At 44.1% G+C, this 12,363-nt stretch overlaps 1 protein-coding gene across 1 annotated transcript in view; it reads left to right on the top strand.

Annotated features, from left to right (window-relative positions):
* Nucleotides 1-12,363, top strand: part of MYOM3 (myomesin 3) — a 57,085-nt gene that overhangs the window by 12,088 nt on the left and 32,634 nt on the right. The window contains exons 7-13 of the mRNA XM_030539207.1: nucleotides 448-536; nucleotides 5,440-5,484; nucleotides 6,251-6,391; nucleotides 7,663-7,824; nucleotides 9,869-10,010; nucleotides 10,450-10,649; nucleotides 11,373-11,426. Coding sequence (XP_030395067.1) covers nucleotides 448-536; nucleotides 5,440-5,484; nucleotides 6,251-6,391; nucleotides 7,663-7,824; nucleotides 9,869-10,010; nucleotides 10,450-10,649; nucleotides 11,373-11,426 — 833 coding nt within the window. The remainder of the gene's footprint in view (nucleotides 1-447; nucleotides 537-5,439; nucleotides 5,485-6,250; nucleotides 6,392-7,662; nucleotides 7,825-9,868; nucleotides 10,011-10,449; nucleotides 10,650-11,372; nucleotides 11,427-12,363) is intronic.

The raw sequence follows: 12,363 nt of genomic DNA, 5'->3' as shown, positions 1-12,363 counted from the left end.
ATCTATTGCAGATTCTCATTACTCTACTTTGTTCCATACACCAGATTAGGGATAACTCATCATTTGGCATTAAGTGTACTTAGGGCACTATACAAATCTAGATGGACTAATACCTTTCTACAGAAACAAAAAGCCTGCAAGATATATGTGTAATATATATTAGGCCAGATCTTCAGTGGAATGAATGTGATGCATAGGCCCTTATGCTGAGAATCTCACCTTATGTGCATAATTCCTTGTATATCAAAAGAACGATATATTTGACTTCTAAGGGTCAATAATGCCCCACTCCTGCACCCCCCCAAAAATCTTGGCAAAAAACAAGCCTTCTCTTTTAATTCTGGTCTTAATGACCAACCCATATTCACATGCACCACTCAAAGTTAACCCTCGACTGGGAGCATCAAAGACTGAAACTTAAAAGGAAAAACAAACCATTTCTTCCAGATGCTCCTTGGAAGACTCTGCTGAATACAGTCTCGAAGTTAAAAATCCATATGGTGAGGCCTATTCATTTGCTACAGTGCTTGTCCAGAGTAAGTTGAGAATTCCGTTTCCTTTTAAATATTTTTTATGGATTTTTCTATTTGTTTTCATTAAAAGAAATTACTGTATTAACCACATACACATGAACAAGGAGTATGCAGTGGGTTGTCTAGCTAAGCCTTAGTGATGGGGGGAGAGGTAGGAAGGGAGAACAATTGGATTTAAAATATATATTTAAAAAGCATCAATCAATATGTTTTTCCATGGTAAACTGTCCATAAAGCAATTTCAATTGTCATTATGAAGACAAATAGCCAACCCATCAGAAAGGTTGTTGGTAAATTAACCACAAATCTAAGAAAGAAAATCCATATCGGATTAACTTTTCCTATATACAAAATTTTAGGCCCAGAGCCTCAAAGATATTTAGGTCTCCTTCCTTCCACTGAAATCAAAATACCTTTAAGGCTCTGAGCATTAGCTCATAATCATTTGAATTTCCTCTAACCCATCCCTGCCTAGTCTAAGTCGTAACATGTACAAAGCAGTTGCTAGCAGCTTATTTCCATACACACTTTTTCTTTATTATTACACTCTACCTACAGATTGTTTTTCTTCATGGTTTTATTTTCTCTCTTATTCAAAGCAGGGAGTGAGATCGCTTTGGTTAGAGGCATGGACCTTTGTCTAGCGTAGTTTCATGCAAATGGTTGGGGTCAGCTTGTGCTATCTAACAACAATAGCCTTTCCCTGAAAGAGCTCTTCTCCTAGTGTTTGCTGTTGTCAGGAGTTGAGTTAAAAAGATTTTAACTAGAGTGTGTTCTGTTTAAACAAACAGAAATCAAAACGGCTGGGCTCAAATTACAATGAAACCCAGTATTTATAACCCAGGGATCTAACTTAGCCTAGGTCTGATTGTCATCATTCTTTCCCCTTTTGCCTCTGCAATAGCCTTGGTAGAAGCCTGGAGTTCCTGCCTGTTCTCAGTTAGGGTCCCATTCTCATCCCCCGGCCCTTTAGACTACTGCTGTCAGTCTGGGCCATAGAGACTTTGTTGGCCAGATCCAACCTAAGGCCACAGCCACAGTTCTCTGGGTGCCCATGTTTAATTTGCTGAAATGCTGTTTTGTAGCAGCTTAGTGCAATACCCTGGAGACCACAACAGAGAATCAGTGCTTCCTACACCAGCAGTCGCTGTGCAACTGGCTTTCCAGTCAGGCCACTGGACTCAGGCCGAATCTCTCCCTCACACCCTTACTGTCAGAGCCTGTCAGGCCCTTTCCCTCAGGGTCTGCCCAGATACACCTCAAAAATGGCTACTCTGCCTCAGTCCCTTGTGGCCCCTCTGGACTCAGCCAAAATCTTTCAGAGCCTTTCTGGGCACAGCTCAGAACTGTCTTCCCTCTTTGCCCTGCAGTGGACTAACACTGCTGCAGCGAAGGTGTGCTGTGTCTGGACACTGACAGGCCCTGCAGTTCAAAGCGCAGCAGGTCTGGAGAGTATTGAGTTGTTTCTTCTGAATGTCAGTTTGAGAGCGCTGTGTTTCCCAGAAGATCTCTCTCCAGGCAGAGCTCCACAGAACACACAGTTCTCAATGCAGAGTGTAACCCAACAGGAGAGCGTTCAGGGCTGTCCTCTGTATCTGTTGTGATCCCAAGATAAGCTGCATGGACCATTTTTATGAATTCCTTTATAGCAAGACAAAAATATATAGCAAGATTCTGCCCAAGCTAGAGCCAGACATATGGGGAAACAACTGGAAATAAAGTGCTGGTATTTACAAAGTGAAATTAGGCCAAGCTCTAGGGAATATGCAATGGCATCTCATGGGGTCATTGTTTAGACCTTGACATTTCTAATCTATATATAAAACAATCCTGTCATAAAAACCTGGACTGGAATAGACCTACAGAACTATAGACCGCTAAAAATGCTCAGTGAGACTGACATGGGCAATAGAACAACTGAGATGGAACCGATACCATTCTCGAATAGGAAGTGAACTGACTGCTTCAAAGGTCTTATTGGTACAAGAGAGATGAGCTTCTGTGGCAATGTGAGATGCAAAAGCCAGCTTGGTTGATTACTCAGACAGCTGGTTCTTTTAAAAGTATATGTGATTCATTTATTGTTAGTGCTTCAAAAAATTCTCTGCTCTACCCTGGGCCATGTTATCACCATTCCTTGTCTTTATATGTTGTGCATTGATAAAATCTGGATCTCCTTTGTAGACTCAGCTTTCACAAGAGCAGAATGTGCCCAGAGAATTTTAAGGGTCATGTTTTGTTTATGCTATCTTTAAAATCCATTGTTAAATAGTGCCCTACGTGAGTTAGAATTCAGCACGCACGCACATACATACATGCACATACACACTCCAGTTGGGGACAGATATTCACTTATATAGAACTGGGCAAAATTTTATGCACAAAGCTTTTTAGGGGGGGAGGGGGTGGGTGGCAAAAAAAGCAGATATGGCAACACCAAAATGTTTTGCAAATTTGTGTCAATTTCACCAAATTGATTTGATGATAAACCCCCCTAAAATAATCCAAACATTTCCATATTTTGGTGCAAAATTACTTTTTGTTTCACGATTTCCTTTGCTTTTATTCAAACCATCAAAAACTTTTTAAAAAATGCTTGGAACCAAAATGAAACATTTTGTTCAACGTGAAATGAATTTTTTTTTACTTTTTGATTTGCAGAAAATTTTGATAAATGTTGCTGATCCAAAACCATTTTTATTTTAATTACCAGCAAACTGAAAAAATTGTTATTCACCCAATTCTATTTATAATAACAATGGCAGCCCCTAGTTTGCATGGCTGACCAGCCTGGATAATTATTATCCTAATGCAAGCAGTATATAAAAAGCTCTAGGGTGTACCAACTATTCTATATTTTTGGGTTCTTATAGCAGGCTCATCCCTGTAGTAACTAAGCCCCTTCCATTAAGCAATGTGGCTACCATCTGTTACATGTTGTTTATTCTCTCATCCCCATCACTGACCATTTTTAAATCAGGATTGGATGTTTTTCTAAAAGATCTGTGCTAGGATATTTTGGAGGAGTTCTGTGGCCTGTGTTATACAGGAGGTCAGACTAGTTGATCACAATTGTCCCTTCTGGGCTTGGAATCTATGAATCTATTACAGAAAACCTCCTTGGATGAGACAGCTGTCCTAGCACCACTTAGTACCAGATCAAATTCTCCTTTATGAAGTCTCTGGTCGGAGCAGAACTCTGTGCTATTGGCATTTCCAAATATTACTTCTTACATTTGCTGTTGGCAGGTCTGCGTTGTTCCTTCTCCCCTGACTCTGCCTGATGACATCCTGGTAACATGCCCCTTCCTTTTGCTATTTGTGCTTAACAGTCTGTAAACAAAATCCAGAGCAAAGCCATAGGGCTTGGCCTGGAAGCTCTCCATGTCCCACTAAACAGGCCATTGGCAGTTGTTTTCTTGGCCCCTGCATTGTCTGACATGCCTTTGAGGTCTTAGGCGGTCCCAAGCCCAAACGGCTCTCTAGATTAGTGGAGTGCCCTGTCTATCAATGAAATTTTGGGGTCCTTTGTTATCCTGGATGAACCCAGCATGTCCTTTTGATGATCTCCATGATTCACCTCTCTACTCATTGCCACTCATTTACCATCTTCTTTATCAGATGGCTTAATTCATTTAGGGCCATCCTTTCTACCTGGCCAGCAGGTATGTTCTTAAAGTAATGCTTTCCCTTCCCCACTCCTCATGCCATGCACAAAGCGTGCCCCTTCATGATCCATTGTGGCCCAGGACAGATGGAAGCAACAAGTGAGAGGCTACTTCTGAAAGTGGGCTCTCCCCATAGCAGGGCAAAATTTTGTCTGCCTTCCCTTTCATCACAGCAACAGAAAATCACTTCTGAAAAGATATTAGAATTTCCTGGTCTGAAATTCCTAATTTCCATCTATTTTAATTGCCATGTACTGGCTACCGAGAAAGAACGAATATGATCTGATGAAGTGAGTATTCACCCACGAAAGCTCATGCTCCAATACATCTGTTAGTCTATAAGGTGCCACAGGACTCTTTGCTGCTTTTACAGATCCAGACTAACACGGCTACTTATCTGATACTTGACATCAATTCTTATGTGCATTTATTTAGGATGAGAGGTCTAAGAAACACCACCATTTGCATCTTGTTTTGGAATTCTTCAATTCCTTCAGCTGCATGATTATGTTGCGTTAAGCTCAAAGCCACTAGACTTTGTTCTGTGATCCCAGCAGTTTGCAAGGTTTGGCTAGGATCGTTTTCATGGGAGAGACCTCCAAGAAACACATAGGTGCTGCAATAAGTGCTGCTGGTGATTCAGCATATGACACTTTTCCCTCTGAGCCAGTAGTGAGCCCATGTCTTGGAACGCTCTGTACCTCTGGACATGCTGTCCTTGGGATGAGTCACAAACCAGAGGTCCAGGCCATATGTGGTCATTAAAGATCCCATATCGTTTTCTGCAATGGTAGGCAGCTTAAACTTGGTGTCCAGGCCATATTCTGGCTTCAATAACTAGTATGTTCTGCTGTCCTAAATCTCCCCAGCGCTTTCAACAGAATATTCTTCTTCCCTTCCATTCCTGTGTTGTTGAGTAGTGTTGTCATGTGGTATTGAGTAGATGTTAGGCTCTGCCCCAGGGGTAGCTGCATTTCAGTTATGGGTGAAGTGATCCTTATCAGTTTGTTAAGCTAGTAAAAGGCTCTGCATTGGAAACTGTTCCTGCTTGGAGAAGTCACCACCCAGGTGTGTTTTGAAGGCTAATATTTAATGTTCGTAGTGGAGTATACTTTGAAGAAGTGACACAATACATAAGAGTCAAGTTTCATGGCATATTATTAAGAGGAAGATAAATATTGAAACACACATTTGTTAAATGTGTTTATTCCTCCCATCTTCTCCACCTTCTTTTACAGAATATTATGGGAAGGAGTCAGGATTCGATTCAGAAATATACAAAAGTGAGTAAATTATTGTTGCTGAGTTTTTATGGATGGGCTGAGGCCCCCTGGCACAAGGTCAGACAAGGTGTACCTTTTCCCAGTAGCCTGATGTTTATAAAATGCACCACACACACCTTTAGCACTAGATGAATGACCACAATAATGACACTAACTGAGGAGGCTCCTGTTTCTATCATGACTAGGGCTGTGATTTTGTCATGGAAACTTTTAGTAAATTTCACAGCAGAGATGTGGGGAAAAACCAGTAAGACTCTGGTGTCTCTAGCCTCCGTTTGTCAGAAGTTGGGAATGGGCAACAAGGGATGGATCCCTTGATGATTACCTGTTCTGTTCATTCCCTGTGAAGCACCTGGCATTGGCCGCTGTCAGAAGACAGGACACTGGGCTAGATGGACCTTTGATCTGACTCAGTATGGCCATTCTTATGTTCTGAAAGCAGGATGGGGATTGCAGAACGAGCCAGCCCTGCACTCACCCCACAATGGCAGCTCCTGTTCCACAGGGCTTGGGCCAGCTCCCCGTGCTGGGCTTTGCAACTGGCACATGGGGTCACAGTGCCACTCAGGATTGGTTCATCTGCCTCTCAGGAGATGGATGGGCAGAAGGACCAAATCTAAGTGGCACTGCGACCTTGGGCACTAGGTTACAACATCACTCCGTTTGGGGGTCTTGATACAAATTCACGATTTCTGTGACCATCATGACCTCCGTGACAAAACAGTAGTCTTAATCGTGGCTGCATGGTTTTGCTCTTGTTTCACAGGATCACTCATTGGCCAGGAGGCAGATTTTGCCTTTTCACTGAAGCCCCTATTCTCCAGAGAGAAGGAACCTTTCACCCTTTCCTGCTTCTTTTCTTCTGATCTACTTCAACACCAACGAGATATCACCTGGTTCAGAGACGGTGTGTATTTGTATCCACATAGCTTTCTTTGACACGAGTGCTTTCCCCCTATAAGCTCTGGTCTAGTGCTTGCAGCAGAGAACTAGATGCCAAGATTCCTGGGTTGTGTTCCCCAGTTCTGGCACGTCCCTTAACTTGGGCTTCCATTTCTTCATCTGTAAAACAAGGATAAGAATACATACCTGCTTCGTGGGGTGACATGAGCCTTAATTAATTCATGTTTATAAAGAGTTGTTAGGAACCTTGGTTTTACGTAGTGGAAGTGCAAAGTGTTGCTATTATATTCCTATAAAGCCAGAGGAGACACTGGCAAATGAAGTAAAATGAAGCCCTCCCAGACAGCCAATAGGAGGGTAGGTTACAAACAGAGCTGCAAAATCAAGGACACTGGTCTTTGCCAGGATGCTAATTGCCTCTGTGCCTTTAAGCTGTGGGAGGCTGTACCTGTCCCAAGAGCAACACAGTAAGACTGCCTTTGTTTTACAAGTAGCCCTGCTAGAATCAGCTGTGCAAGCAGCAGACTGCGCTGTGTTCTAAAGATGGGCCTGAGTCACAGAGTTCAGATCCATATCTCCCAAAGTTTGGGGATAGAAGCAAAATATGCTGGCTTGGTGTAAATTTGTGCACGGGTTCTAATCCTGGCTCTGCCACTGGCCTGCTGGGTGACTTTGGGCAAGTCATTTCCCTGCTCTGTGCCTCAGTTTCCCTATCAGTAAAATGAGGGTAACGAGCTGGTTTGTATGATAGTGTGAGATCTGTTCATGAAAAGCAGTAGGTACTGTTACTATGTGTCATGGCTTCTTGTGGCCCTCAGAACAAATGCCTGCTATTTACTGAGAGTGAACAGAGTTACTCCTCTGGCTCAGGGTCCTCCACACTGAGTAGAAGTGAGTCCCAAACCTCCTGCATTGGTGTACAGCAAGAGCAAAGGATAACAAATAGAAGGATGTGGCCAGAGTGTGACCGTGTCTCAGAAGGCAGGGGGTTGAGCTTGTGCCTCATCTGGCTAATGAGCTTAGCCTGTAATGCCTCAGATCTGCTCGTAGGCAGAAGTAACTTGGGCCCAGCCACTCAAAGGTATTCATGCACCTAAATCCCATTGAAATGAAATCTCTTTGAGGATCTGGGCCTTGCTAGCTGTGCAGCAATGTTGTGTTAGTGTAGGCCCAGGGTCCCCTGCTTAGCATTTTACACCGTGTGCAAGTGCTGCACGTTCCTCTGAGCAGGGTGTAGTTCAGATGGAGTTCCACTGAGTTTTCATTTCCCTGCAGGCGAGTTTCTGAAGGATTCCGATCGCCAGCAAATAAAGTGTCTGGATCGCGAGGCTTCTTTGACTGTGTTGGGTGCTTACAAAGAAGATGAGGGATTTTATACTGTCCGTGTCCCTACGCTGGACGGGTACAATGAGCAGAGTGCTTACGTGTTTGTTAGAGGTACCTACAGGTTTCTATTCTTTCAAAGCAAAAGTCCTTTTCTGATCCACAGGGTGGGAAAATTCACAGCCTCATTCACAATGAAAGACCTTCCCACACTGCCCCCATCTTGAACCCAGGGGTGACATTTTCAAAAGTGCCTGCATCCCATTTGCAATAGTGACTTAGGCACTTGGAATTTTAGGCCCAAATCCAGGGCCGTCCAGAAGATTATGGGGGTCTGGGGCAAAGTGGGGGAGCTGCGGCGCTTGTACTTACCCGGCGGCGGTCCAGGTCTTCGGCGGCATTTCGGCAGCAGGGGGCCCTTCAGTCACTCCGTGTCTTCGGCAGCACTGAAGGGCCCCCCGCCACAGAAATGCCGCCGAAGACCCGGAGCAACTGAAGGCCCCCCCACCGCCAAAATGCTGCTGAAGATCCGGACCGCCACCGGGTCAGGGCTCACGGGGCATTTTGGTGGTGGGGGGCCCTTCAGTCGCTCCGCGTCTTCAGCAGCACTGCAGGAACCCCCGCTGCCGAAATGCTGCCTTAGACCCAGAGCGACTGAAGGGCCCCCCACCACGAAAATGCAGCCGAAGACCCGGATCGCCACCAGGCCCGGGCTAGGGCTCGCAGGGTCCTTGCAGGGCCCGGGGCCTGGGGCAAATTGCCCCACTTGCCTCCGCTCTGCGTGGCTCTGCCCAAATCCTGTTGATTTCCCATTGTGTTTCCTCTGTAGTAATCTGCATTGAACTGAGCATAAAATGGCTGCCTGCCTCTGTGGACAGCAGACTCCTTAGTGCAGAAAATGGAAAACAAAGGCCTACCTGTTCACCACACACAACAACCTTCCCGCTGTAATTATCTGATGTGGCCTAGGCAGTATTGGAGGTAGAGAATAGGTTTCATTCTCTTTTGGAGGGGCAAATCCTGCTCCCTTCTCCACAGCAATGTGGGGTACAAGAAACACTGCAACCAAAGTAGCATAGGACTTGGGGAACTGCTGCAGGGGGTCTGCATACCATGGAGCTCAGCTCTGCAGCTTCCCTATGCAGTGGGATTTGGGAGCAAGGTTGGGGTGGGTAAGGGGAAAGCAGAGATGGCACCAATGCTATGTAAACACTCTTGCCAGTGATCCCCACAAGGGATGCAGAAGCAGCATGATGTGGCTACATTACCCCATTGGGCAGAGAATTCCTTCTCCCCTCTGTGCCACACATCTCAGATTTGATGTGGGGAATCCAGTTTAGCCCTTACTGGCCAAACAGAGAATTGACGGTGGGCTTTCAGTAACAAGAGTTAATGAACAGCCATTTACTCAGATTTACAAGACAAGGTCAGGGTTGCTGGACAGTGTCCAGTTCTAACTGCAGAACCTGTTTTCCCTATCAGCATGACAAATGTTTTTCACTCTGATCAGATGCTGGATTTTTATATATATACACACACACACTGAGTAGGTCAGTTCTTGTTCTTCTCAAAATCTTTTTAAAAATTGACCTTGTTATTAATCTGAAAAGAAATTACTCTTAATATGAATGATTCAGAATTGAATTTGTTAATATTTTCCACTCCTTGTACATTTATTAGGGCCACAGTATAATATAGGAAGCTCCTCCATTGTTGTATTCTGGAGTTGTGTCTTCTTTTTAGAGTTCAATACATTTATCTATAGTTTTACAATGTGGATTTTTTCCTGACCATACAGATCAGACTGTTTGTTTTCCCTACACACCCAAAGACAACAATGAAACACGAAAGAATATAGATTAGATTGTAAACTCTTTGGGACAAGGACCATCTTTTTGTTCTGCATTTGTACAGCACCTAGCACCATGGGGGCCCTAAGCACTACTGCAATACAAATGAATAAGAAGAGGAAAGAACAGGATGACTATCTCCATGAGAGAGAGTGCAGAGTGTGGGTATCTCCTCTGTTGCAGTCTGCAGCAAGCTGAACACAAAATGGCAGCCTCTCTCTGTAGACAATAGAGTGTTTGGAGACTAAAAGATTCAGAACACAGGCAGGAAAAAACAGCTTAACAGACATTGCTCTATATTCCTTTAGATGCTGTGGCAGCAACAGCCGGTGCACCTGGATCCCCCCTCAATGTGAAATGCCACGATATAAATAAAGATTGCCTGCTCCTTTCCTGGGTAGCACCCAGCGATAGTGGAGGAAGTCCAATCTTCGGTTATTTTATTGAAAGGTCTGTATGATTATGTTATTGTAGTAAAGTGGTCATGATAGGTTTACCAGGGATACCCATAGTATTATGGGATGGCACTATGCTCCACTCCTCAATTCCTGTTTAATCAATGGGAGTTTTCTCTCCCCACCCCAATTTTGTTGTGATGCAATTAAATAAAGCAGCAAGTTCCCAGCCTGCAGTCCTGTGAGTTAGGGTGACCAGATGTCCTGATTTTATAGGGACAGTCCCGATTTTGGGGTCTTTTTCTTGTATAGGCTCCTATTACCCCCAACCCCCTATCCTGATTTTTCACAGTTGCTGTCTGGTCACCCTACTGTGAGTAGACATATTTTTTTTGCACTTAGTGGTCCCTTTACCAAAGTTATAACCTGCAAAAGGCCCGCTGCCACACTGGGGAAACACCATGGAGGTACTACACGGTCTTGCTTCATTGCAGGTGTGAGGTGGACACAGACGAGTGGGTGCCATGTAACGAAATGCCTGTGAAGACCTGCAGGTGCCCTGTTTTGTGTCTCACAGAGGGAAAGACATACCAGTTCCGTGTAAAGGCCGTCAACCACTCAGGCATCAGTAACCCTTCCAAGGCCAGCGACCCAGTCACAATGAAAGACCCCAATGAGGAAAAAAGAGTGATGAGTATGTATCAGAAACAGGATATTATTCCCCTATGTGCTCTGTGAGGCTGCGGAAGTAACTTGGGATGACTTATCCAAAGTGCCCTATTCTCACAAACCACTGCAGCTCCTCTGCTGCAAACATGCCTCCACCCTGCTGGAATCACCTGCTGAAGTCATTGGTCTGGACTGAAAAAGCTGGAGACAGACTGACCTAAAACACCATTGTCAATTTGTGAACAGCACTGGGTAGGCAAAGATTGTGAGTAGATCCTCAGCAGATATAAATCATCAGAGCTCCAGGGAAGCCAATGAAACCAGGATGATTGACACCACCTGAGTGTCTGTCCCTATCATTCCATGTGTTACTCTCTTACCCAAACAGTGCTCAATCTCTGCTCACAGACTGTCTGGAATGCTTACATTCCTGACTGTCTGGAATGCTTACAATGGGAAGACAAAAGTGGCAACGGACAAACTGAATCTGGGCCTAAAACGTGTCTAACTCAAAATGATTGGTTTTGTATTTTTAACATCAAGGAAGTTCCTATAATTTTTTTAATTAGCTTTCAGTTTGTCACACTTCTCTTGGTACAAACTGGTAGAGAAGGGGAGAAGGCCAAACCACCCCAGCGTACGGGCTTTGTGTGCATATAGGGAAACCCAGGATTCTTGTCTCTGTCTTTCCACTAAACTTGTGGTTTTTTCTCTTGGTGAATAATATTGATTTTTTTAAAATCACTAGCCATCCCTTATGATGACGGAAAGAAGATTACAATTTCCAAAGATGAACTGGAAGGTAATTTCAAACTTAAACTTAACCCTCCTTTTATAAATAATGCTTATAGTACAAGAATGCCAAAATAATACTTCAGAAGACTCTGGAAGGAAATATGCACAGGAAAATGTTTTCTTACACTGTAAGCAAACAGAAGCATTCCAAAATACAAGGCCAGTTTATAATGGAGCCGTTAGGTACTGTTAGACTTGTGACTGTGTCAAGCCTAGAGACTTCAGTCTAAGGAGTAGTGTAGAGTTTTTATTAAAAGCAAAGGATTATGGGATAAAATTTTCAGAAGTGCCCAAGTCCCATTTTCAAAAGTGACTAAGGCCCAGATTTTGACAGATATTTAGGCATTGTTCTGCTCTGTGTTGCAATGTCACTGAGGCCTGGTCTACACGGTGGCGGGGGTGGAGGAGGAATTGATCTAAGTTACGCAACTAAGTCGACATACTTGGGTCGACTTACCATGGTGTTTTCACTGTGGTAAGTTGACTGCTACCACTCCCCCATTGATTCTGCCTGCGCTTCTCGCCGAGCTGAGTACAGGAGTCGATGGGAGAGCACTCGGGGATCGATTTATCGTGTCTAGACTATACGTGATAAATGGATCCCAGCTGGATCAATCGTTGCCCACCGATCCGGCCAGTAGTGAAGACATACCCTCTGTGTTAACCATGGTGTTTTTTAAAATCCCAGATGCTTTTGTAAATTCCACTAGGCACCAAAATACCTTTAAAAATCTGGCTGTAAATCTCATTTTCAAAAGTGACTTAGGGACTTAGGAACCTAAGCCTCATTGAAAATCAATAGGTGCCTAACTCACTTTTGAAAATGTTATGTAGGAACTTTTGCAAATTTTACTCGTGGAGACAAATTTTTCCTCATTTACTGCAACCCCATTGTGAGGTTGCTGAGGATTAGAATTCGGCCCAGACACAGCCATCTGGAACTC

This window comes from Gopherus evgoodei, chromosome 20, assembly GCF_007399415.2.
Source record: "Gopherus evgoodei ecotype Sinaloan lineage chromosome 20, rGopEvg1_v1.p, whole genome shotgun sequence".
Classification (NCBI taxonomy): domain Eukaryota; kingdom Metazoa; phylum Chordata; order Testudines; family Testudinidae; genus Gopherus; species Gopherus evgoodei.
Note: the sequence above shows the minus strand (reverse complement) of the source record. Positions and strands in the feature narration are given on the sequence as shown.